We start from the raw sequence: 27687 nt of genomic DNA on the forward strand, positions 1-27687 counted from the left end.
AAGGTTTTGTTATTGTGTCCATTAATCCTCATTTCCTATTGTTTTGGTTAGTTGGGTTATAAGTGACGTATGCGCGGTCACTAAATTGTTAATAAAATATATTGGTTAAGAAAATTGAGCCTACAGGAGCACATGGCCTACTCAGCCTGGATAGCCAGGAACCAGTGAGTGAATAGCCCAGAGACCTAGGGTAAAACCAAGCACAACCGGCAAAATATAAAATAAAAAATAAATTAAATGAAATTATTTCTAATGATAGTCTGCTATGCTCATGGATCTGTGTCTTGTCCAGTCATCATTAGAAAGACTTCCTCTGGCAGCAGATGGAAGTGGGTGCATAGACCCACATCTAGACATTATGCAGAGAGGCTCAAAATTGGAGGTCTCTATTGGGTCCCTCCCCATAGAGACAGGGGAGACCCCCCTTGCTAGAAAGGGGAATATAAGTTGTAGAAGTCATAAGGGATGGAAGGCACCAGGAGAATACAGCTCACCAAATGAACTAAGCAGGGCTCATACAGGCTCACAGAGACTGACACAAAAATCACGGGGCATGCATGGATCTGCACCAGAGTCTCTGCATATGTTACAGCTGTTAGCTTGGCAGACTTGTAACACTGGGAGTGGGATTCTCTGAATTTTGCCTGCTCCTAGGACGCTTCTCCTCCTATTGGGTTAGCTTGCCCATTATAAGGGGTTTTGTCTTTTCTTATTGTATCTTGTTTTGCCGTGTTTGGTTACTATCTCTTGGAGGTCTGCTCTTTTCTGTAGAGGAAACAGAGACTGAGTGGATCTGGGAGACAGAGGAGTGGGAGGAGCTGGGAGGCATGTTGGGAGGGGAAATTGTGGTTGGCCTGTACTGTATACAAGAAGAATTAATTTTAAAATCATCAAAGTCTGTTACTGGTTTCACAGCATTCTCACCTATGGGATCAATGGATAATTAATAGGAAACAGGCAATGGAGTCCCAGGGATCAACAAGATTGGGCCAGGGGAGGAACCACCTGATAGTCTGGGATAGAATAAAAATTAAGTCTGGATGGTGTGGGGATGGAATACTTTGAAGGGCCTATATTGTCTGGAGCATATGAGTACAGGGAGTTGCATGTGATTGGGAATGGGATCATGTTGACCTGAAATCATATTTGTAAGACTTTACAGAAAGTCCACCAGAAATGGACGCTGCTGTGTTATTTGATGGGATATATGGATTTAGCTTTGGAAGGACAGATGGGTATGAATCACTTTACCAGTCACATGGGATATAGCTTTCCCCAGAGTTGGTGATTAAAATTAAATGTGATGAGAATTCTAGGTGTTGGTATATTTGGATTCTTGATCTGAATGGTGTTTACCTGACTATGTTTATTCTAGAAAAATACATTGATTATAAACATATGTTCAGCTTTAAATATTCACTATGCTTTAATACAAGTTTAAGAGTACTGAAACCTGGGATTCACACTACTATTGAACTAAAATCTGTACTGACCGAAGTTAAATATTTTCCAGATGATTTTGACTTTAGGGTCACTGAGAACTCTATGAACATGCATAGCTCATGTCCCTCAAAGTGAACATTTTCCTCTTTGAATTCATACAAAGCAGAGCATGTACAGTCATATACTGTAAACTGTGGCACCTAGATCACATTTGGGTTGTCTGGCTTAAGGTATATTGTCTGTAAAATACATACTGGAGATTGAGGAATCAGTATTGAGAAAATACATTTTGATAAATGAGAACTTAAAATACATTGGGTTATTTGAATGCTTTATATTTTTAATTTAAACTATAGATAATGTGAAGTTATCTTTGCCCTGTATTATTGCTCCTTGCTTAATTGGAAACAGTTACTGTCAGCTGAGAGCACCGACTTAAACTTTCTTTCTGGTTTCAATCCTCCAACTACATTTCTTTGGGCCCTTGTGAGACTTGCATGAGGCTCAGATTTCATGTATAATGAAATAAGTATTTTTGCACATTTGTTTAATTTTTTTTTGTTTGTATGCCGGCCATGTGTGCTTGCTAACCAGAAGGCAGCTTGCAGGTGGGTTCTCCCTCTCCCTCATGTGAGTTCTTGGTGTTGAATCTTGGCACCAAGTATCCTTACATGTATATGTATATTCTTATATTAGAGTAACTTTGAGAAATAAAGGTTATAAAATTGAGCCTTTGGTTCACAGTCAGAATAGATGACTATTACCCATATGAAAGGCACAGGACTTCTACGTCATTTCTACGGGGAGAGAAAGTCCTGTGAAATCATGTCCGCAGAGGCGTAGGTCCCTTCAGACATGGGAGTGTGGACCAGAGCGTGGGTGGGAGGGAAAGAGCTCTGCTGCTTCCCATGGTCCTTCTGAAATGCCTTTGGCCTTTTCTACTGCTGAATTCTTAACCTTGGAATAACTCCTAAGACAACTTTCTTCTCTGGCATTTAGCATACCTTAAAAAATTTAACACCCCCACACAGAACTCACTCTTTCCTTGCTGTTGTGGGCTTGGCATGGGCTCCTCTGTGGCCCAGAGTTGCTGTGTTTCCATGTGCCCTGACTTCTATGCTCTCTACTCTGACTTGTCTCCTGGAGCCACCAGATCAGACACTAGCCTGCCACCTTCAACTGCTTTTGGTTCTTCTTGGCTTTCCTACAAGAGTCTTATATTTCCAGTTCTCCATTTGTCCGGTTACCCTCACCATTCTTAACAATTACATACTGTGATTGACTTAATGCCATTAATTTACAAAGTGCAGGACTCAACTGTCTTACCTGTGACCACTAATGTAGATCTTTTGTCATCTTGAAATAGAAATAACTAATTTTCTTTCAATGACATTGATGTCTTAAGAAATAATTCTAGCACATGGGACTTTTTTTCTTTCTTTTGAGTGATATTTCTCCTCAGGAATCTACTTGACACATTCTACATTTGTCTATTATTGCTTACTATAGTCACACATTTATGATTTAAGGTAATGCACTTTTGTTCTCATTTGTTGTGATTTTTATTTTAATAAACCTAAGGGTTCCATGGTGCATTGACTGTACAACACTAATTAAAGAACTTCATCTGGAACCCAGGGATCCATGAAAATTGTTGCTTATGTACATTTAGTAGTGCTAAAAAATGTTTAGCTCAGAACATATAAAAGAGGCACTTTCCCCCCTTTTCTAGCCTTTAAAAAATCTATTTACTTAAGTCTTTTGAAACCTCATTTAGAAACCAGTTCATTGCTTGTGTAATCCCTTTATTAACTTTCAATCATACATGCTGACTTAAATACCTTAGCAAAGGAATGCTGCTGCCAACATCAAGAGCTACCTTGTTTATATCTGATTGAGAACAAATATGGCATTGATCTTTTTTCTTTTCCTCCAATTAGTATGCTCTACATATTAATTCTCTCAAGTTATGTATTTAAAATGGGAATCAGAGGCACACAGAATTAAATACCAAAAAGAAAAAACAGAATGGGAGAAAAAAGATCTAAATAGGGATAGAGAAAGAATAAGGGAAGGTTGATAAGGTAATAAATGACAATCCTCATGTCTTCCAAGTTGTATAATTTCAATGTTCTTATTTATGTATTTTTATTGTGTAATATCAAACTCTGTTGTCTGCTGATTTTTGAGGGTTTTTTTGTTGTTTTTTGTTTGTTGTTTTACCTAATTTTACCCATTATGGAGACTTACATTTCAATACCTGTTGAATTCTGATTTTGTACCCAGTTAGAATTACACTTGATGCTATAATGTTTTGGCATTAGAATTCTATAGAGTATGTTGGACAGGAGGAAAAGAAACACAACAGGACAGCGACGGTTGTCATGCCACCTTCCTCTTGTGCTGCCAAAGTGCACACACATGTCTAGGAGTTTCTATGTTCACCACAGGACTTACTCCCAGTCCTCTTGCCTCCCTCTTTTCCTTTTTTAAAAGTTATTTTTTTTTATGTGTAATAGCTCTGGCTAGCTTAACATTCAGCATGATGTATTTCAAGCCCAACTCAAGTCTAAGAATCCTCACATACATAATAATTTCTTTTGTTCTATTAGACATCAAGTGCTAATTCAATCACCAGTATTTTATAAAAGATTCAGTCTTTAGGAAAAAGAGACTCCAAGATTACATAATGTGTATTTTAATTGACATTATATCCTTCCTTGAGCTTATAAACATAATTCCCTTAGTCCCTTTAATTACTTTCTTTCCTTTTTCACACCATCAAATTTATTCTCATCAGAAATCTTATTTCTTTATCCTATCAGGCAACTTTTCGGTAAATCATATTCCTATAAAGTCCAGGACGTCCTTGTTTAAGTTTTTCAGCATCTTTCCTGGCGGTCTCTCTAACTGACTTGTGTAGGACCAAGAAGTAAGATACATTTGTCTTTGGCTGGATTTAATTCAGCATACTTGGGAAAGTACAGGCTACAGGAACCTCATGAGTATCTTTAATGGGATCATTGTATATCAAAGTGCCTTTATCTTAACATTTTCATTTGTTTCATCATGTTCTTTGACATCTCTGTAAAGCATAACAAATATGTAGATATACATGCAGCACAGAGTTTGAGGTGACTTTACAATATTGTGTTTTAAAATTTAAAAATAAGTTTGTGTTTTCTGCAGCAAAGTATGTGACAGAAGTCAGCAGTTTCAACTATCAATTTTATGTCTGAATTGCAGTTGTTCCTAATTAATCTGTGAATAAAGTCTGTCTCTTAACTATAACATGAATTCAGATTTTACTTACAAAATCTTAAAGTGTTTAAAGGATAATGAAGATACAAAGGTCAATAAAGAGACAATGCAGGTGCTGCTCTCTTTTACTCACACTTTATTTGAAGAGTGAGATCCAGTTGAAGGAAAAAATATTAGACAACAGTGAACAGGGGGCAGCTGACTCCTCACAGTGGGATATTGGAAAGGGGAAACAAATTAAGAAGATTTTGAACCCTAACGTTTTTGAGAAAACGTGTAACGATGTACTATCTGAAAAAACTAGTGAGAATGTCTCAATAAGCAAGAAGACAATTTTAAGAATAGGAAAATGCTTTCCCAGACCAAGGATATGATATCTTTAAAATAAATAAATAAATGGTTTTGCTTGGTTTACATGTTTTAGGAAATACTTGCCCAACTGTCCAATAGGTCAGATGAATAGAGGGACTTGTGCATTGGAGATGAAATATGAGACTTACCATGTGAGTGGGATGATGATGGTTTGGAGTGGAAATAAAAAAACAAACAAACAACAACAACAACAACAAAAAAAAAAAAACAGGCAGGGGCTGATAGAATGCTAGCTGCCTGGCTTCAATTCCAAGGATTCATTTAGCTACCCTATCCCCCAAACACACACGTGCACTCACAATAGATAGACTATTATTGAAGAATTATATCTCATAGGGAAGTAGATAATTGAATTAGTCAAAAAGAATGAGTTATTAGGAAGGGGACACACACACACACACATGCACGCATGCACGCACGCACGCACACACACTATGAAGGCAAACAAAGCATTTTAATTAAGCCTAACTCAGAGAACAATGAGGCCGTCCTTTGAGCAAGCATGAATGCTCCTGAAAAGAACTGATGGTATACTGTTATCAGTCAACCCAGAGGAAAACTGCTTGCAGCACTCTATAGGATGACCTAGGTCATCTCTGGATGACTAGGCTTGAGGCTGGTGCTCCCTATATGTGCCAAACACTATATATGAAGAAACGGGAGTTGTAGGGTCTGAGGATGCAGCCACAGATCATATTGGTGGGGGAAGAGGAGAGCATGGTCATGGAGTAGCAACATGTGCATGTCCAGAAAGTGTTGTGCTGGAAAGAAAATGAATTTTGTGGAATATGTAGAGTCTACTTTGAAAGTGACAGGATGTTCTGTTGTACTCAGTAATGTAGGCATCAATTAAAATGATACAAACCTTTTTATATTTTAGTATTCTGAACCAGTATTATTTAGTTTCTCCTTTCCTTCAGAAATCAGAGACCTATGTGGGCCTCTGTCATCTCAAGGTGGCCACTGCTAACAATGAATGAACACTGCTAGAAATTTTCAGCATCATCTAAAAGATGGAGAAAGACCAGGGGAGAAGTTTTGGTTGATCTTAATTGGGTGGGCATGGAAGATAGATGATTAAAAAAAGAAAGAAAAAAAAAAGACAAAAAACAAAAACCAAAACTCAAGGACGCTGAAGAGAAAATCTAATGACACAATCCTGCCTAGAAGGAGGTGGCTAAGGAGCAGTTCATCTTGTTGTGGGAAGAGTCGGGGTGCAGAGAGAGTTTCTAAGCTACAGTGAAATGGTTGTGCTAATTTGATTTTACATCTGGAAATAGTCAGGATTTCCATGCCTAACATCCTAAATTAGACAGACATAACTCTACAGGGAAGTGTTTCACAGGTGTGTTTTGTTTTTGTGGCTTGAAGAAGATAAATTTGAATATTTACAAGGCCCTTTGGCCTAATCACTTCAGATCCTGACTGGTGGATGGCTAGTTTCACTTGAATCCCACATTGGTTTCTTCTTGTTTTTTTCTACCTGCATGTGAGGAAAGTAATATAACTAAGAGAGAGTACCACAGAGATAAAGGAAGTCTCTCCAAATACCTCCTAACAGCCACTGTCATCCACAATACAGTGCAAATAGGTGTGTCTGTGACAATGCCTGTCATTGCTGATTCATCCGAAATCTTTGCAATGGAAAGGGCAATGTGAATGTGTCAGGCCTTGTGCTTCTAACTGAGACATTCTTGATGAGAGCATGGGTAGGAGGGAAAAAGTTATGAAATGTCATGTAAGAAGCTAATTTCAGGGAAAACAGTTTAATGAAACCCCCCTCAGAGAATGCCTTAAAAACTGTTAGCATGTCTGAGTGTTCTTTCTCTATCTCAGATAATCAAGTCGGATGCATTGGTGTGATGTTGGCATTTCAGATGTGAGCACGAGTTGCTTATGGCAGAAGGCAACATGGGGTGGGGGGTGGGGTGGGGGTTGGGCTCCTAGAGTACAATGGACCAGAACTTTCTAGGGTAAAGGACAGGGAAGTGAAACCAAGAGGCTTGGGGACATGAACAACATGCCTCAGGCTTTGAGTTTCTCTTTCATATCCTCTTTATAGCCTTTTTCTGGGCACCAAGTATAGAGTGTACAGCAAATAAATACTCTTGATAGACTCCATTTCAGAAAACAAGTGCTGTTTTTAATATCAATTATGTGAGCATGCAACATTGCTAAATACAAAAGTCATAGAAGCTCATAGATGACTTCCAAGGTAGCCACTCTTCAGCTAAAGAACAGTACCGGCTTCTAAGACATCATCAATATGGATCCTTTCTTCTTTTCATTAATGAATATACATTTCCTCCTTGCTACTGCAGGATTCATTCAGAAGCTTGCTGACCAACAGGTGTATTTCCCCCTTTATGCCTCTGAGAAGAGATAGAAATGTCATTCATTTTCTAAAATGGTGCCTTGCTGCCATGTTTGAGGAAGACTCAGTGGTAGGGCATCAGTAGTGGGCTATTGTGTTAGTATTTCCTGAAAAATGAAGGTCATGATTTCTGACACAGAGTAGAAAGCATTTCTGTGAACGTAGGATGAACATGTCAAGGTAAAATGCTCTCAGTTGAAAAAGAGGTAAAATCAACAGCCTCTGACTCACTGTTAATCTGTTAAAAACTGAAATTTTTGTGTTTCTCAGTAATTAAATAGAAAAAGCCTAAAATATTGATATACAACATAACATAAACATATGTAAACTTACAGTTTACATGCCAGAAATAAGCTCTTAAAATAAGCTATCACCGCATATTAAAAACAAAACAAAGGTAGGCTTAGCCACACATGTCATTGCCCCACTTGCAAACCCCAAGAAAGGCTAGGTCCTTTTGAACTTATTTTCCTTCTCTGTAAAATGCAAGCTGAAAGAGTGTGAGCTAAAATTTTCCATACAGAGAAACATACTGTGTAATTAGCTTTAATTTTATGATGTGTGGAATGAAAATTCTGTTGATAGATAAACATAGGCTCAAATTAGCTTTCTAATCTTGCAAAAATTAGTACTTATTCATGTTCTGTTCCTCATGTGTGAAAGGGGGAAAGATTGAACTCTCAATGGTGTGTATCTGAAGAGATGAACGAACGGGTTCTGAAAAGACTCAGCTGGGAGAGGTAAATAACATCCTTTGCTTGGGTTGTCTACTCTTTCACCCATCTTTACAGATTAATTCCCATGTATTATTTATTTATTTATTTATTTAGCAAATAACAGGTTTTCAATGAAAATTAGGAGCGTCTATGCACTTTTGTCAATCAAAATTTATACGATGTGGGAGACTTAGAATATTGATTATTTTTCCTTCCCAGCTTGAGACTACCTCTGGGTTTGAATACAGTACAGAACGTAGCAGTAAGAGGTCAAACTAAACCAAAAGCTCCGTATGACTTCTCATTTAGCACTACTTATATATGTGAAGACAGGCATGGCACCACATGCATTAGTAATAGTATATCACACAGGGAAATAAACCTCCCACACAGACTCAGCACTGGTTCTAAACATTACAAAACACACAGGAACTCGGTTTGGAATTCCACAACTCTAAGAATGAACCTCAAATCCACAAGAAAGCTATCAGAATAGTGAAAAGAGGGCATCGAAACAGTTGGATGTTGCCAACAGGTTATCAGGGATCATCTGAAACAGACCAAGAAGCTTCTGTTCACAGCCTTGAGTTTATCAACAGGTCAAGTGTTTCAATTTGAACTAGCCTCCAATGAGTCAGAACAAAGCAAGGCCTCTCATACTTAATGCATTAACTGGTCTCCCTATATATATCCAGAATGACATACTTAAACGTGCTTGTTTTTCTGGAAAACACCCAGTTGGGGAACTAAATGAGATTCACGTACTCCCAGTCAGTAAGAAAAGCACTGTATAGGAAGAGGTGGCAGACTTCCCTTCCACCTTTGCCCATTACTACAGAGACAGGCCCAATTCCCTTAGTACCCACAGACTGCCTGTTGAAATGCTGCACTCTACTTAACTTGGAAGTGTAGCTATGCCCACCAGTACACTTACGGGCTCTTTTGTTGTGAAGGCCTCCTGTTATCTGTTATCTGCCCCATAATTCATGAACCCTGGGCATCCTGCTGAATCCTTAGTTGTTACCAAAGATAGTTCGTTTTTATAATACTGACCAGAGGGGTTACACAGGCCACAGAAAATTTCCATACAAGAATTATGATGTCAAAACACAGCATAGCCATCAACAGTGTCAGTAAAAGTGTGGTGGGGTGATAATTATTGTATCAGAATGCATTTCACACTAAATTATTAATAAAATTTTACAAACATTAAAAAATGCGTAATAACATTTGGATATGAAAGGGCTGAAAAAGGACATGGTAGAACATAGCACGAGGGCGTCCCTTTTTGAACTCTTACCCACAGGATTAGGAGGAGAACACTTTTTTTTACAAGCTGTCCTCCAAGCACTAAACAGTAGCACACATTGGTGTGAAAAACCTCATCCACAGAGCACAATAGTTCCAATTCGTATTATCTGGGTGTTTTTTGTTTTTTTTTGTTTTTTTTTTTTTGTGTGTCTCTTGTCAATTCTTAAAAATTCTTATAATAGCAAATAAAAATATTACTTGAAAGAACTTAAGAAATAAAAGCAATATGGATAGAATTCTTGTCTGTGAAGAGAATAGGAAGAGTGAACTCAGGCATTATTCATGTGAATGGATATTTCCAAAAGCCTGTTTAATAAAGCAGAGGGGTCTCAGGGAGTCTGTCGGATGTAATCATCAGTGCACAGTCATCAAGGGGAAAGTATTGTTTACAAAAGTATGTTCTGCCCCGTGCACGCCACAACACTATGGAAAATTAAAAAGGCAGCCCTTTAAAAAATGAGCAGTATAAAATTCACAGTAATGTACATCATTGTTTTTACATAAGCAATCAAAGGGCAGTGCTGAGCAGGTATACTGTACGATACAAAACAGTGTGAATAACACAGCACTAACACACAGGGACATAGCGCTAACTGTGCTCTCTGGATGGTTCTTTTACTGGGTGAATACTCCAGCCAGAGATATTTAAACTCTGGGGTTCAACCAACCCTTTTCAATTAGACACAATTAAATCCTCTGACATCGTGAGGGGCCAGATGCTACAGGAATCATCAGCTACGTCAGTGCTACTCTCTACAAGCATTTCATTATACGGTCAAGTGAAAGGACCCATACAAAAATGATATCCGAGCTCCAGCCAGGTGATTTCAACCATTGCCAATGACAGAGGTAGGAAGAAGGCTGTCTGCAAACACCGGCTCGGCCCCCACTTTTAACATGGCAACGAATAGCTTCTTGCCACGCAGCACAGCCATTTTCTTCCCCTCCCTTTCACCCATGGCAGCAAATACATCCAAGCAGCGCCAGAAGATTTGCCACATTGTCAGGTGTTGTTGACGGTCAGAAGGGAGTGTTAGCTTTCAGATTTGGCTGCTTCTCCTTGGGCTTCCCCACTTTGCTCTGTGGAGCTTCTCTGTCCATTGTCTTCACCTTCTGTATAAGACAACAAAAGCAGGGCAAAGAAAAGCTCAAGTTTACTGACTCTCACTCAGCCTGTCATGCTGGAGGAGACTTCAAGGCATGAAAATGTTATTGAGACAACTGTGTTTCCTTGAAAGTGCACGGTCAACAACAGTGTGTGCATGTTCAGAGCCTGCCACTTTCTGTGACCTCTGAACAAAAGTCAGCAACAGATAACTAACGAGGTGTCCAGAGTTGTTAACGACTGGTTATGCTATATTGGCCAAGCACATCTCTTTTAAACATAGTGTTCACAATCTACAGAAACCAGAAGTGGGATCGAGTCCTGATTCTCTGATTTGAAAAAATATTTTAAATTTACCTTTCCCATTTTTTATGGAACTTTAAGATGATCCACCCAATTTCTCAGAAGTTCTATTAATTCACAAATTATAATAACTGTGGAAGATAAAAGGGTTTTTGTTAGTTGGTCAGTCTCTTGTCCAATAGTTTACTGGTCTCTGATCTGTCCTTATGAACAAATGTGCAATGTCAGTCAAACATCCCTTGTGCATTGTAGCCACTGCAATCTTAGGCAGTGCCTCAGCAACTACTAAAACTGAACAATACTTTTACTCTATCTTAGGTCAATCAACATACGTGCCAGCTTTAGTCAGTCCTTCAGGGATTTGCATTTGTCTCTTGGCTACTGCCACCAATATGACTTGGCAGACAAAATAACTTGTGGTGTTGCAGTAACATGAATTCTGTCAATATTTTTTCTGAGAGTTTATCATAATGCAATGGATAAACATAGATGGACTTGCCACACTGCCACCTTCTTTTTATATAATGTTAAAAGAACTTATCACTTATTCTTTTTTTCTTGAAACAGATCATACTGTGTGTAGTCCAGGCTGGCCTCTAACTTCTTAAACTCCTATATTTATCTCTAAAAAGCTACAATTAGAAGTGTGTGTCTTGGTAGCCTGCTAAGAGACTTGATACCCTATGAGCATATACAGGGGGAGGAGGTCCCCCTCAGTTACAGTCATAGGGGAGGGGAGTAAGGGGAAAGCGGGAGGGAGGGAGGAATGGGAGGACACAAGGGATAGGATAACAATTGAGATGTAATAAGAATAAATTAATAAACTATTAAAAAGAGTATATTTACAATGTTCTGTAATAAATTTTGCCTGTTTTCTATTAAAAAAAAGTGTGCATCACTATATTTGGCTCTATCCTTTATTATTTTAAAATGAATTGATGAATTGAATTAGTGTGGCTGCATGCAGCTATCTGTCTGTCATCTAGTTTACACTTGCCACACTGTGCGTGTCATGGCCAGAGGACAACTTTCAGAAGTGAGTTCTTTCTTCTTATTCTTGGGATCTGGGATAAATAGCCAAAGCACTATGAATATAACATTAATATAATTCCTGATTGTTTCATGGTTCTTCTTGCTCTATGTAGCTTGTTTTATATATGTATAACAATATAAACATACATGTAAAAAATTTCCTGTACTCCAAATTTTTTTTTAATTAAAAAAAAACTACAGTCATCAGGTCTATCTATGAATAATAATAATAATAATAATAATAATAATAATAATAATAATCCTTATTATTAACATAGAAAAATTAGATATCTCATCATACTCCAGTAATGTTAAGTATTTTAGGAAATTATTTTTTCTACATAAAGTTGTATCAAATCATAAATAGGCAATGTTTATGATTTTTCACATACCAGTTTTTATTATAATAAGCCTTCAAGATGTGCAGAAGGCCCAAGTGGGGGGTGTATAGAGAATCACAGAATAAGGAATCAGTATATGGGAGACACTCTTGCTAGCCAAAGGAACGGAGTCATATCTGGGCAGATGACAGACAGTAGAATACTGAAAGAGGGAAGGGCCTGCATATATACAAAATAAGAAGCCCCACTACCGCAAGGGGTGGAGCTTCCTGGTGTTTGCGGACACTTCTCAGGATTTAGCACTGCACTGCAGACAGAGGTGTGGCTAAGTGACGCTTGCAAACTCATCAAAGAGGACGATGTTTCTGAATACACATTATCAGGAAACAGAAACAGACGGGTGAAGAGGCCAAATATACATTATCAGAAAACAGGGACAGACGGGTGAAGAGGCCGAATCTTCAGACGCTACATTTGCTCTCCTGTGCGTCATGTTGTATAGTTTAGACACTCATGGTGATAGGGAAGAAAACAGAGACAGACGGGTGAAGAGGCCCCTCCAAATCTTCAGACGCTACATTTGCTTTCCTGTGTGTCAGGTTCTATAGTTTAGACACTCATGGTGATAGGGATTATTAGTTTTTTGCATGGAGAATGGTGAAGGCAGTGACGTTAACAGTTTGCCTAGTGTCATATGGTTTGCAGAGAAACTAAAATATTTGTAAGGGCTTAGATAATTGAAATTAGATCGCAGAGTTATTTAGAAAAGAAGATACGTTATATAACCAGCAATGAAAATTTGAGATTATATAATCAGAATGTTTTTAATGCAGATTTTTATCTTACTTTTATATTTATGAACATAAATCTCACTAGTACTGGTAATGTAAAAGTTTTTCTCATATAAAGAAGGTCTTGTCACTTCTCAATGACAGTCGAAACAGAATAAACCACTCTATGGGTCAAAAGTCCCAATATTAAGACTTCTTGAAAATGAGATCTATAAAATTTCTATATCACAAAAAATATATTTGTTTATTTCATGACAGTAAAATGAAACAATGCCCTATACTCTTTCTCTAAAATGCCTTGAGAGTTATGTACATAAAGCAATGGCAGAGATGCAATGAGTCCTAGAATATGTGAGTCTGTGCATCCCAAAGCGATGCTGTCAACATCTGTCATTAATCTAAAATTGAAACGGTGCTTATGACTATGGGCCTTTAGTAACTGAATAAAATTCTGCCTTTCAAACATCACATACGTAGCCTTACTCATTCTTCAACAATCTCAAGGCTTTCATACATATATTCTTAGAGTGAAACCATATTAATATCATAAACAGAATCAGAAATTGTAAGTTCTTATGCATATAACACTGTGGTTTCTTGATTATGACTTCTTTTTATAGTGAATGATTTTTTCTATTAATTTATTCTTGTTACATCTCAATGTTTATCCCATCCCTTGTATCCTCCCATTTCTCCCTCCCCCCTCCCCCATTTTCCCATTATTCCCCTCCCCTATGACTGTTCCTGAGGGGGATCACCTCCCCCTGTATATTCTCATAGGGTATCAAGTCTCTTCTTGGCAACCTGCTATCCTTCCTCTGAGTGCCACCAGGCCTCCCCCTCCAGGGGACATGGTCAAATGTGAGGCACCAGAGTACGTGAGAAAGTCATATCCCACTCTCCACTCAGGTGTGGAGAATGTTCTGACCATTGGCTAGATCTGGGAAGGGGTTTAAAGTTTACCTCCTGTATTGTCCTTGGCTGGTGCCTTAGTTTGAGTGGGACCCCTGGGCCCAAATCTGCCTATCATAATGTTCTACTTGTAGGTTTCTAGGACCCATGAATGATTATTTTGTGCAAGTCTTCTTAATAAACTTGAAGAAGCTATAAGAGAACTTATTTTAATACTCAGAACTAAGGCTGTCAAATATCTTAATGCATTAAGATATTTTTTTTTCTTTTTCACTAGTAAAGTCAGGTGACTTGGATAAGTACGAAGATACATTTTTCCCCCACAAAACCATTCAATTATGAAATTTTAAAACCATTTTATCTAAGAAACACTTGCATCCCAAACTTTTTGCTTTCCATTCTCAATAGAAATGGTTTGAGGGCACCTCATTTGCCATGACTCTTTGAATTAAGGACTACCTGACTTGAAGGTGAATCTTTTTAGGTATGTATGAAATGGGGGAGATAGTCAGTGTTACCCACGACAGGAGTCCTAACTCTGCTAACATTTGCTAAAAGTAATTTCCAAACTTCTGTCGATACTGGATGCTTTCTTAGATCACGTGTTTTACTGTTTGAACGTGTGTAGGAAATGCTTTCAAGAGAAGTCTCTGAGAAAAGGGGATGAAGGAACTAATCAGAGGTGTGCCTGAACTGTTTTTGACTGCTTTACCTGATTTCAAACAAAGGGATATTTTTTTGTGCTCCAATCTCAGGTAGGAAAATGCTAGACCATTCTATGTTCCTAGACAAGTATTCACTGAGTGACTTACCTGTCTTGTTGATATCAAGACCTGCTAACTTCAAGGCTAATTCATTGCTGTTGCCACTTGCAGAGGAAACCAGGATATCATGTATTGCATTTCTTCTACCTGTTCTTCCTGAAGCAATAAAATCTGCATATGTAGTTTCCACATCAGTCATTGCTAACAAATATCCACATAGCAGGGGCTACAAAAGAAAGAGAAGTACATATGTCAGTGTAATGGTAGTCAATGATAAACATTTAACAGAGGAAGTTTAATGAATGGCTTATAAAATGGACAGGAAACAATTGTTTAGAAGCAGTGCTTTGATTCTCATCTGAAAATTTTGTATTAAACCACAGGAATGACCAGCATGGCAGAAATACCCTAATGGTGCAATAGAGGCACACACACTGATGCAGTAACCAGCACCTCTCTAGTTGCCACTTTACAAAACCAGTATAATGTTTAGCTACATTCTAAATGTTTACCCTTATACTCACAGATAAATGTCCTCCCTCTTTATTATACAAAATTCCTTTTTCCACAAATGGATACCATTACAGAAAAACAAAACCAATCAAAAGGCAAAGGATCCTCTAGTACCCAGTTCCAACTGGTACATATTGTCAAACTTAAGTCAAATTTAAGGCTCAAGGATCTATTCTGAAAAGACTGAGTTTAAGAGCCAGAGGAACGTCCAGTTCGGTGTGAGATTTGTCGACTAGAAATGTCAGAAAAGCTGTGCTTTGATGAGATGAAGTCTCATTAACATGACTTTCTTCATCGTTGTTTTATTGCTGAGAAGCGACACCATGACCAAAGCAATTCTTATAAAAGAAAACATTTCATTTAAGGCTTGATTAGAGTTTCAGAAGTTATTCCATTATCATCACAGTGGGGAGCATGGTGGCATGCTGGTGGACTTGGTGCTGCAGGAGGAGCTGAGAATTCTACATCTTCATCCAGAGTCAGAGAGAAGAGACACTGAAACTCAAAGCCCATTCTCAGGCACACACTTCCTCCAACAGAGCCATGCCTCCTAATCTTTCTAAGACTTTTTTTTTTATTAATTTATTCCTATTACATCTCAATGGTTATCCCATCCCTTGTATCCTCCCATTCCTCCATCCCTCCCATTTTCCCCTTACTCCCCTCTCCTATGACTATGACTGAGGGGGATTACCTCCCCCTGTATATGCTCATAGGGTATCAAGTCTCTTCTTGGTAGCCTGCTGTCCTTCCTCTGAGTGCCACCAGGTCTCCCCATCCAGGGGATGTGGTCAAAGATGAGGCACCAGTGTTCATGAGGATGTCAGACCGTGCTCTCCACTCAACTGTGGAGAATGTCCTGTCCATTGGCTAGATCTGGGTAGGGGTTTAAAGTTTACTGCCGGTATTGTCCTTGGCTGGTGCTGGCTCTACTTCCCAGTGATTTGCAGTCACATACATGAGCCTATGGGAGCCATTCTTACTCAAACCACCACACTGCCTAAACAAGACTGGAACAACAATGAGACCAATGAACAAGGTAAAATAGAAAGGGGAAAACACCTGGGACCTCAACCCTAGACTAAAAGCTATGTGCAGCTGGGGAGTACCAAGAATAGGAGAAATAGTCTTTCCCAGGAAGGTTCTCTCAAGTGGCTAGTCCTAAGATAATATACATACAGGTAGCACTATACCGCCTGAGCAGGTTGTATTTATGCATATTTTTTGTGTATATGTAACAATTAAAGTAAAAGAGGCTGCTAATTTGAGAAAGAGAGGTAGATAAAGTATGGAGGAAATCAGAGGGAAAATGATGCAATTGCATGATAATTACAAAACAATTTAACAATTATTTTAGAAATCAGACTTCTGATGGGCTGGGGTTACAACTCTGTGTAGAACATTACTTGTTGAGCACACTGTCCTGTCTTCAACCCCAGGACTATGGAAAATAAAAAGTAAGAACAAGGTTGACAAAGGATGCTAGGGCCTTTCTTGCACTCAGGATTCAATAACGAATGCTTTGATCTCCAAGCTAACTACTCAATGTTGCATTATAGTTTAAAACAGTCATAAACCATAAACTTAACAAATGTGGTAAGAGCTTTATAAAAAGGCACGTGGCCAGCTTTAACCCATATTCCATAGCTTCTTTACCACAAGCTTATAATCTAAAAATTCTCTTTTTTCATAACATGCTATGGAGCTGAATTGGAAATAAGTGAAGTGGTCCAGTTCAGAGGTAAGCACTCAGCAAGTACACTATCTACAGAAAGACGAAGGTTATCTGAGAAATGGACTCAAGTATGGTCTGTGTTCTATTATCGCCCCACGTCAGAAGCTCCAAACACATTGATGACCAAATATTGCTTTAGTCCAGGAGGATGACTCTTCTGCTATGGATGCAACTAATAGTTTGAGATGAGCAACAAACTCCTTGTACTCCAATTCTGAATTATCAAAGTGTATTAAAGTGAACTCCCAACACAATCTGTGATACATAAACTTGAAGACTGTTTCAGTTAAGGTAATAAGTGTGCTGTAAAGGTCCATGTGCTAGGACGCGAGTCATATGGAGTATTGTCTGAGATAGCTGTACTTTGGGTATCCAATGAGTGAGCTTATTAAGTATGTAGCAAGCAAAGAGAAGAAACAGCAAATAGAAGATAGACAGGAAAAAACATATAGATAAGAGAACATCATATAACTAGGCACTTTCAACAACCAAAACAAACTGTTGGAGTAGTTTGGTTGAGCAGGTAATCACAACTCATATCAAGTAAGGTGCATACTGCATCTAGAAGGAATGCCTCAGAAAACTGCTGAAATAGCCATGCTGTAACTGAAGAACAATTTCTTCTTCGATGAGCTTCTGCCTTCCAGTTCCCAAGTGGACATTTTATACCATTAGATAATAGTAACATCAGTTGAAAATGGGCTATCTTCTATCTTTAATTAAGGAAACCTTTAAATCAAACTAATTTTTAATTTCATATAAGTGTATTGTATTTATATCATTTTCTCCTTCCACCCCCTAACTTTTCATATGTCCTACTTATTCGTTTTCAACTTCATGGTCCTTTTTCTTTAATTATTATTGTTATGCATACACACAGATAAATAAATGAATAAATATATAAATACAACTACTGAGTCCATTTACAGTTCCTTGATATGCGTGATTACAGAATATGGAAATCACTGCAAAAAGCCCCAACTGGTCAAATGCAGAAAGGTGACTGTGCGGTACCCATCTCTAAGTGATAGATCTACAATACAACACCCTCATCCAACATTCTGGAAACACAGCAGAAAAGGGGACACAAAGCCGGTAAGAGCCCACTCTGCTGTAGGATAATGTCTTCTATAAATCACAGGGAAGCTCCACCCATTAAATTTCAACAATATGAACACCTAAACATGACCTGAATAATGACAAAGCCAGCCACCATGGAAAGGGAAAATATCACTGGCTCAACTCCTAGATAAAGAGCTATAATAGGCCATTAATGGCTGCCTGGAGATGGAGAATTAGTCTTCCCCAGGGAGGAATCCTCTAGTTTTATAATAACAAGTGGTCAGCCCTAACAGCATATACATAAAACATATTTGTCCCTAGCTATCTGTTGCTTTCCTTTCTCCGTGTCAAAGAAATAGGGGTGCAGCCTGCTCTGTGATCAGGAGTTTTAGAGGACACTTGGTGTCTGGGTTCAAGGAAGCTGTTCTCATTCCCAGAGTGCTGTTTCAGTAAGCTTAAACAGCACACTACAGTTTACCACACTGAGGCCTAGTCCATGGTACTATCGGAGGTGGTGAGGTCTAACAGAAGATAGATCATTAAAGCCATAACCTTGAAGGGGGCTTTAGGACTCTGACTCCTCCTCTTCCTCTTTTTTTAGTTTTCTGGCTACCATGAGGAGTGTTCCCTCTTACATCATATGGTACTATCACGATGTCTTGCAACACATCAGAATCTGGTCCCTGATAACCGTAAAACCATGGGCCAAAATGGATCTCTTTATTAGTTGCCTATGTCACACATATTTTTCCCACCAAAGTGAAGAATTTGGGCTCTGGTTGTTGCTCGGCCATTCAGCCATGAAGTGAATTACAGGGAAAGCTTTAACTATTTTGTTCTAAATTATTAATTAGTAAAGAAGTGCGCTGGATAATGTGAGAATGCTCTTAAATGGAAAGGAGAGTACCGACGGAACTCAGACCTGTGTTATTTTTAAAAATCCTGTATTTGGAAATCCCCTGCTCTGGCCACTGCCATGTCCACCTTTCCTTTCTCCTCACGTGGAGCCTGTCTTTCATTCCTTCACCACCATTGGCTTCAGCTGCACAGTTGCCACTGGTTCATGTCCCTTCAGTTCAGCATTAGGAAGTCTCTTTGGTCTCTTGTGATCTTTGCCTTCATACCTGTGCTTCGTGCTGTGAAGACAGCCCAGTACACTTTCTTTGATCTCACTACCAGGTGGCTGTTACCAGAAAAAGTTACGAAATGGTGCCAGTTGGCTCAAGTAGACATTTCTAGCTATTATTAGTCTGTACACAGAGCTGCACAGATTCTCTTATTCCCCTCTGGGTGACTCTTCTTTGCACTCTGATCCATGGGAACTACTCCCAGGACTTTCCAGCCTAAACATCAGAGATTGTCTGTTTTTTAGTCATGGATCCATCCTTCTTTCCTAAAAGTATACAGGACCTCTTTGGCTATAAATTTTCTCAAAATTCTTCTAAATGATATTCTTTGTATTGTCTTTCTTTGCTGGTAAATTATCTTCTCTCTCTCTCTCTCTCTCTCTCTCTCTCTCTCTCTCTCTCTCTCTCTCTGTCTTTGAGACATGCTACAGATTTTATTTTAGTCCATCGTCAATACCATCACACACTTGCTTTAACACCATAACATACATCATGGTTAGCACTCTTTTGTTTACCTTTCACCCTTGAAATCATTATCTAATTATTTTTCAATAAATTTTGGTTTTTTTCATCACTTACATTTTCATTCTATTAAAAATGCTGCTCCCAGAGTGATCTTAGGCCATCCTGAAAAATCCTCCAAAATCTTACTCATAGTCTACAAATTCTAAAAATTAGGATTCCTTTTAAGGCTTTACACGGTCTGAATGGCTCTTACTTTTGCAGATCTTACTTCACCACTCCCTGTCATGTTTGGAACATTGCAGAATACACCCAGAATATAGCAGAGTGTTTTTCAGAGATCTGTAATGGCACATTTGCTCAAATCTGTTGCTCCACCTGGAATGCAGTTCCCAGATAAATTTGCTCGGTGAAACAGACTGAGCCCTCAAAAGTCAGCCCAAATTCATTTGCCACTCTCCTCTTCTTCAGACAGCACTTTGTGAACCTGGATTTCGTCTGGACAAGGCACTGACAGCATTATGGTGAGCTCTCTTTCCAGAGAGATAGCGAGCTACGACAAGTCAAGAACTTACTAATGGGTTGGAAGAAATATTGTATGTACTCTCTCAATTGTGGAATGAATATGTGAGAAAGCAGATGTGGAATCCTTTGAAGATAAAAGAGGCAGAAAAGGATGGGGAGGGTAATGGATTGATGTGTGTGAGAAAAAAAAGTGCTGTATACATAAAAATGTCAAAATTAATCTAAATATTTACTAAACTGAAACTCTAATTTGAAAAGGACATGTATTTTGTTATTATTTTTATAACATGCAATTTCTAATGTAGTGCTTGCTTATAGTGAGCCTTAAATAAAAGTGGGAATAGAAATGGTGAATGTCCTTTCTTCAGCAGCCAGAGATGGTCTTTGCTTCCTGAAGACAGTGAATTAGCAAATCTCAACCACGCACCCACTCTCACCTGGATGGCTCTATACATGAAGAGTCTTAGGCCCATATAATTCAACCTTCTGCCCATCTTTACATTGTTACTTAAATTTTTGGAACATGGGTTCATATTCCTAACACCCTGCTTTTACTTCTTTACAAGGCTGTTTCTGAGTCAGTAACAGTGTTTTGACCTTGCAGCAATTCAATTATGTTAATTACAAAGATATTTTCATTAGCTAGAGAAACATTAGCAACATGATGTTTAATTTCTACATTAACCTGGGCTTAGAACTGAAGAAGAGTATCAAGAATATCAGCTTGGTGAATAAACATGTAAGTATTCAAGAAGAAACGGAGGGTAGAGAAATAAGCATCTTCAACAGTCTCTATTCTTAGTGTCTTTTAAAATGGGTCTTCAAAGCATGATTTAAAAGACAAAATTGCTATTATTTTCCATCTGGCACTAAAAAAAAATAATAGGTAAAAATCAATACGTCATTTTCAGTTAAAAAGTTTTCATATTTTAAGTGACTCCTAAATCATATGCAGACCAAGCCTTAAAAGTCAGGTCTTAATTTATAAAAGAAGTCTTTGGCTTCTGCCCGCTACCATTTTTCTCCACAGACTGTCATGACACGTGCAGGGTTTGGCTAACTCAGTCTGCTGCAGCTGCTGAGTTTAAGGAGATCTTCAGTGTCCAAACTGAGGCAGAGGCTAGTGGTGATGTTTTCCAAGAGAAGGTGGGAAGCTGAGCAAGAAGCTGCCAAGGCTACCCATGTGTGCAGAAGTGTCAGCTATGAACTTCCATTCAATGCACTGTTAGCCAATGGGCATATACTGGGGCAAATGGAGGCATGAAAGTTATAAAGGTGCATTTTAATTGTTCTCAAATGCTCATATACAGACTGCATTTGGATTGAGTCTATGAGAGTGAAAACAGCTGAGAGAAGCCCAATACCTGTAAAAGCCCCTCCTCTTAATATGTTTTGTATATATTTATTAGATTTATATGTATATACTTTAAACATCTAAAGTCAGTTGTAAACTAAATATTAGGTATTTAATTACAGTTGCAATCTTAATTATTATATTAGCCATATTAGAAAATTAATTTTAAAATACCTTATTTGGATGAATAATAGATTTCTTTTATGATAAAAGAACAGCTTGCCAGCACAAGATAAACATACACAAGGCAGAAGAAATGTTATTACATTTATGAACAAAACACATAGCTGCTTTGAATTCTATGGATGTTTCCCATTATTAACCTTATTACTATTACTTAGGATCTCAAAAGTGTGTGCTTTCACATACACAATGCCTTTTGCCCATTGAGTCAAATATTTAGGCACAGGTCTATTTACTGATTCAGCTACCAAATATATAGAGATTAAAAAAAAAAACAAAACAAAAAAACAAACCAAGAAACCAAAAAACATACCACCTCTCATGGAAAACAGACTTTTGTTATGAATTCTGGAGAACTTTCACCAAAAGTAGTAACTAACAGACACCTAGAAACAGGTAGGGAGGAAGGAAGGAAGGAAAGAAGGAAGGAAGGAAGGAAGGAAGGAAGGAAGGAAGGAAGGAAGAAAGAAAACAACATCAAATGAATGCCAGCAGCTGACAGACATTTAGCAGAGGGGCAATTAGCATTTATTCTGAGTGTATAAAATAAGGAGAACCCCCTGAAAACTATAGTAACAATGGACTTTACGTCCTATTTGTGTTGCTATATTTAGAATTTTCTAGACCTTAACCGATGATAATTTATTGGACATAGACAAGGAATATGGTGGGTTTGGGTACCCAATTATATAAATATAAAATTATATTAATTAAAGTCTGGGGTGGGGGATATTTTATTTCTTTCAATATCGAGCTGTCCAAAGTTAGATTGGTTTTTAGTTTAAATTTCAAAAAAATGATATTTAATGCAATTTAATCAAAATGTATGAATACGACATAAAAACATGCTCCCTAACCTTGACTAAGCCCTGGCCTCTGACTGTAAAGAGAATGACCAGGCTTGCCCCCTGCAAGCATAAACCGTAAGGCAAGTTTGTGAGCTAACACACATGAGTAGTTTCAGTCCTCTCCCAGCTTATGCCCTTTACGCCCTTCTAGTAACAACACAGCGCAACTCTTTACAGACATAAGCCAGGTTTTCCTCTGGCAGAACTTACACACTGAGTTAGGTCTCAAGAGCCTCCCAATGACGCCTTCCACATCGGTGTATCCTACAAGAAGCTGAACCTATGAAGCCACTAAGATGATTTTTATAGTGATATTGAGTCATGAGCCAAATGGTGACTGAAGAACATGCTAATTTTACTTCTGTAAATGGGACAGATGAAATGAGAGTCACAGACTTGGAACCGAGCATGGAGGGACTGCCTCCAGCGTACACCGAAGACTCAAACAGCACTGGTCCAATTTTTAAAAAGAAGTTTAAATGTAAAAAGCAGAAAACATTGTTTTTCTTGTTCCACTCTTTCAAATTCAACAGCAAAAAATGGTAAAATAATAAAATCATGTGCCGTGTCTTAAAAGCCCTGAGCAGTTTCCAGGGCCCTCTGTGCTCAATAAACATTGGTGTTTCTTGTCTAAGATTTCCTTGCATTCTCAACTGTGGTCAAGAACTCCAATGCGCTTTCACTTATATGAAACAAATCTACCGACATTTGTCATGTGAAAAATGAAAGACGTGGTAAAACTTAAGTATTTATTAATTCACTGAAAGATGCCACATATTTACATAAAGATTTGTATTGGAAAGAAAATATGTTTTTGAAAGCAAAAAAAAAAAAAAAAAGATGACAGGAATTCTGTTTAGTTTTACATTTGTCACTGTGGCTTTTATAAATTTTTGGCTTAATAAGTGACAGCTGGCTTCTTCAATTTGCTTCTGTACTAGATCTGTTGCAATATGTTGCTTCCATTGGGTTACATGCGGGAAATCTGGCCTTCACAGGGATTTTTCTTTAAGGTTGAAAAAAATGTAGAGAATTTTAATAGCCTTTTCAGTGAATTGTAACATTTTTTACAATGTGGACTATAAAAGCATAGCAAAATGCTTTCCACCTCTGCCTGGCAGGCTAATATCTCTACCATCTGCCTTGAATTGTGAAGGGCTCTTTTGTCCTTGCAAGCACATGTGTGCATGCACACACACAATACCAAATATCATTCATTTGGCATATATTGGTTTGCTGAGCATTGAGTCAGGTAAATTTTCCAAATGGTTATATATTGAATTATACAATAGAAAAGTGTTATTAACGCCACCTGTATCATCGTAAAGTCTTTTGGAATAAAACTTAGAGCTTCATGTGGCCAGAGATGCTTTCCGAAAATTATCATTTTCATTTGAAAGTTTGGATATAGCAGTCACAAAGTCCCATTCTCCACTTTCAAGAAAACCTTTGCAAAATATCCACGCTCAAATAATCAAGGTGTGCTTCACATAGACGCTATCAGCAATGGCAGTGTGTTAAAACAAAACAAACAAAAACTGGACAGCTTACATTGCTAATGAACAGCTGCCTAGGTTTTTACTAGAAACCAGCAAGTATGAAAAAGTGCTTCCTGGGCCTTTCAGGGCCACAGAGGAAGAGGAAGCAGGCAGTCATAATGAGAGAGACCTGATAGGCTGAGGTCCGATGGTAGGGGAGGAGGGCTCCCCCTTTCAGAGGACTAGGGGAAAGACATAGGAGAGATGAGAGAGAGAGGGAGGGAGGATTGGGAAGAGAGAAGATTTGAGAGGGGGTTACACTTGAGATAATAATGTGGATAAAATGTATATATAGAAGTGTTTCATGAGACTCCTTGTTTTAGCCATGAAATACTGACAAGAAGTGCACTCCAAGACTGAGATGCAATAAAATTAATACTTTCTTACTGATTTAAGAAAGGCTGTCACTTAAAAAATAATACCTGAAAGTGTGTGGTAATGACAGCACATGAGCTCCTAAGAGAGTATTGTGTCACTAGTTTGATTAGCTCAAAGTAGGTTTCCGACCTTACCTTGTTGCCAGGGGTATAAATATCAGCCTAGTTTGAAAATATTTTATACTGCTTTTAAAAAAAATCAATATGTAAGTTGGTTGATTATATTACTATTTAATTGCTTCATAATTATTTCTTTCAAGACTTAAATTCTTTACTCCCTCATAATGTGTAGTCAGTGGTTAAAATAAGGGAATATAGCCTAGAACTGTTAGCCAAACCAGGGCCCTGTCTATTTTTAGAAGTGTTTTCACTCTATTTAGGTATCCACTGACTTCAAAGGTACTCATAAATACTTTTGCTCACTTAATACTTCTCCTTTTGCCATTATTCCTAATGATATTTTTGTGTTTATTTTCTATTCCTTGAACATATCTTTGTTTGTTGTTTTGTTTTTTAAAATATATTTTATTAATTTATTCATATTACATCTCAATTGTGATCCCATCCCTTGTATCCTCCCATTCCTCCCTCCTTCTCGCTTTCACCTTATTCCCCTCCCCTATGACTGTGACTGAGGGGGTCCTCCTCCCCCTGTATATGCTCATAGGGTAGCAAGTCTCTTCTTGATAGCCTGTTGTCCTTCATCTGAGTGACACCAGGCCTCCCCAACCAGGGGACGTGGTCAAATATGGGGCACCAGAGTTCATGTGAAAGTCAGTACCCACTCTCTACTCACCTGTGGAGAATGTCCTGTCCATTGGCCAGATCTGGGTAGGGGCTCGAAGTTTACTGTACATAGTGTACTTGGCTGGTGCCATAATTTGAGCAGGACCCCTGGGCCCAGATCTGCCCGTCATAATGTTCTTCTTGTAGGTTTCTAGGACCCTCTGGATCCTTCTATTTTCCCATTCTCCCATGCTTCTCTCATCTAGAGTTCCAATAGTATGTCCTCCCCTCTGTCCTACTTTCCTGGTAAGTGAAGACTTTCATGGACATATCCCTTGGGCTAGTGTCCAGATATAAATGAGTATATACTATTTGACTCTTTCTGCTTTTGGGTGAACTCACTCATTATGATCATTTCTAGATCAATCCATTTGTCCACAAATTTCAGGAATTCCTTGTTTTTAATAGCTGAGTAGTATTCCATAGTGTAAATGTATCACGGTTTCTTTATCTATTCTTTACTCAGGGACACGTAGGCTGTTTCCATGTTCTGGCTGTTATGAATAAGGCTGCTATGAACATGGTAGAGCAAATGTTCTTGTGTTGAAGGAGAGGAACACTTCTTCATTGCTGGTGGGAATGCAAACTAGTACAGCCACTTTGGAAATCTATCTGGCACTATCTCAGAAAACTGGGAAAGAGGCTTCCTCAAGACCCAGCTATTCCACTCCTTGGAATATACTAGAAGATATTTTGTTTTTTTAAGACAGAGTTTCTCTGTGTAGCCCTGGCTGTACTGTAACTCTCTTTGTAAATCAGGCTGGCCTTGAACTAAGAGATATACTTGCCTCTGCCTCACGAGTGCTGGGAATAAAGGCATGCACCACGACAGCCAGCTTCTTAAACATATCTTGTTTCCTTACTCTCTATGAAAAATCTTGCCAGGTATCTTCCTGGGGGAAAACCAGATAGACCATCTCACATTAATTTCTTCAATTCCCTTTTCTTTGGAAATACACGAACAGTTATCTATGAGTTGTTGCTTTCATATGCTCCCACGTATAACAGAATTTAAACAATAGCCTAGGCAACAAAAGCTCTGTCCAATCTCTACCAATGCAAATTTAGTTTATCTTATTAATGGTTATCTGTTTTAAGTCAAGCTATCACTATTCACGGATGATATGATAGTATACATGAGTGACCCTAAATATTCTACCAAGGAACTCCTGCAGCTGATAAGCACCTTCATCAAAGTGGCTGGATACAAAATCAACTTTAAAAAATCAGTATTCCTTCTGTATACAAATGACAAATGGGCTGAAAAAGAAATTAGGGAAACTACACCCTTTACAATAGCCACAAATAATATAAAATATCTTGGTGTAACTCTAACCAAGCAAGTGAAAGACTTATATGAAAAAAAAAAAACCTTCAAGTCTCTAAAGAAAGAAACTGAAGAAGCTATCAGAAGATGGAATGATCTCCCATGTTCATGGATCAGGAGAATTAACATAGTAAAAATGGCCATCTTACCAAAAGCAATTTACAGATTTAATGCAATCCCCATCAAAAGTCCAACACAATTCTTTACAGATCTTGAAAGAGCAATTCTCAACTTCATATAAGAAACAAAAAACTCAGAATAGCTAAAACAATCCTGCACAACAAAAAGTCTTCTGGAGGAATCTCCACCGCTGATTTCAAGCTGCACTAAGATTTTTATTTTTATCAAATATTTTTGACTAATGTTGCAAATAAATATATGTGCTTTGTAGGTTCAACACATCTGAAGGTGCCTCAGTTAATTAAAGGGGGACATGGCAAGGGCAAGAACATATTATAAATAAGAATCTCTCAAGATGGACAGTTTTTGTTTCAGTTGCACCCATGGGAGGGAAGTCATCTCAAAAGTGGCTTATTCACACCTTCTTTTGTAAAACAGAGTTGATGACTTCCAGTGACTTATTATGTACTCGGGATTTTTACATCATTTATTGGATATTCCACACTGACATATAATCCTGTGATATCACTCCCGAGATGGTTAATTAGCAGTAGATATACTGCTGGTTTAAATATAAGTAATATATATATAAATGACACTAAAGCAGAGAGGTTAACTAGCTTCACTAGGATCTTACAGTCAGTGGAAATACAGACACAAGGATGAAAGCGTGGCTTTACACAATAAAATTATAACAGCATTAAGAGCCTGAAGCTAGTATTGGTCTTCCTTACATATGTCTTTCTAAAATGATTCTCTTGTTTCCTTCACCAGCTCTGTATTATTTTAAGAAGTGAAGATACTATTAAAATAGATACTTCCTCATTAAACTAAAGTGTTTTTCTTCTAGATGCTTCAGATAAACATTTTGCTTTTGAAAATCAGGAGCCAGCAAGATGGCTCGTTGTGTCAGGGCACTTGCCAGCAAGCCTGAAGCCTTTTCATGAGCTACACTCCTGGGGTCCATGTGGTGGAGGGAGAGAGACTATCCTAAACCTATCCTCT

General features: G+C 38.2%; 1 protein-coding gene across 2 annotated transcripts in view; it reads right to left on the minus strand.

Annotated features, from left to right (window-relative positions):
- Positions 1 to 9741: 9741 nt before the first annotated feature.
- The window catches only part of Pkia (cAMP-dependent protein kinase inhibitor alpha), a 31885-nt gene continuing 13939 nt past the window's right edge, over positions 9742 to 27687 (minus strand). Inside the window, exons 1-3 of one of the 2 annotated variants that reach the window (XM_051158483.1) lie at positions 22745 to 22910; positions 14774 to 14951; positions 9742 to 10590 (exon numbers count right to left, since the gene is read on the minus strand). In XM_051158483.1, coding sequence (XP_051014440.1) covers positions 10511 to 10590; positions 14774 to 14924 — 231 coding nt within the window. In that variant the 5' untranslated portion in view covers positions 14925 to 14951; positions 22745 to 22910 and the 3' untranslated portion in view covers positions 9742 to 10510. Of the gene's footprint in view, positions 10591 to 14773; positions 14952 to 22744; positions 22911 to 27687 lie in introns of those variants that run through there. The other variant, XM_051158476.1, reaches the window with a different exon arrangement.

The sequence above is a fragment of the Acomys russatus genome, chromosome 2 (genome assembly GCF_903995435.1).
Source record: "Acomys russatus chromosome 2, mAcoRus1.1, whole genome shotgun sequence".
In the NCBI taxonomy this organism is placed as follows: domain Eukaryota; kingdom Metazoa; phylum Chordata; class Mammalia; order Rodentia; family Muridae; genus Acomys; species Acomys russatus.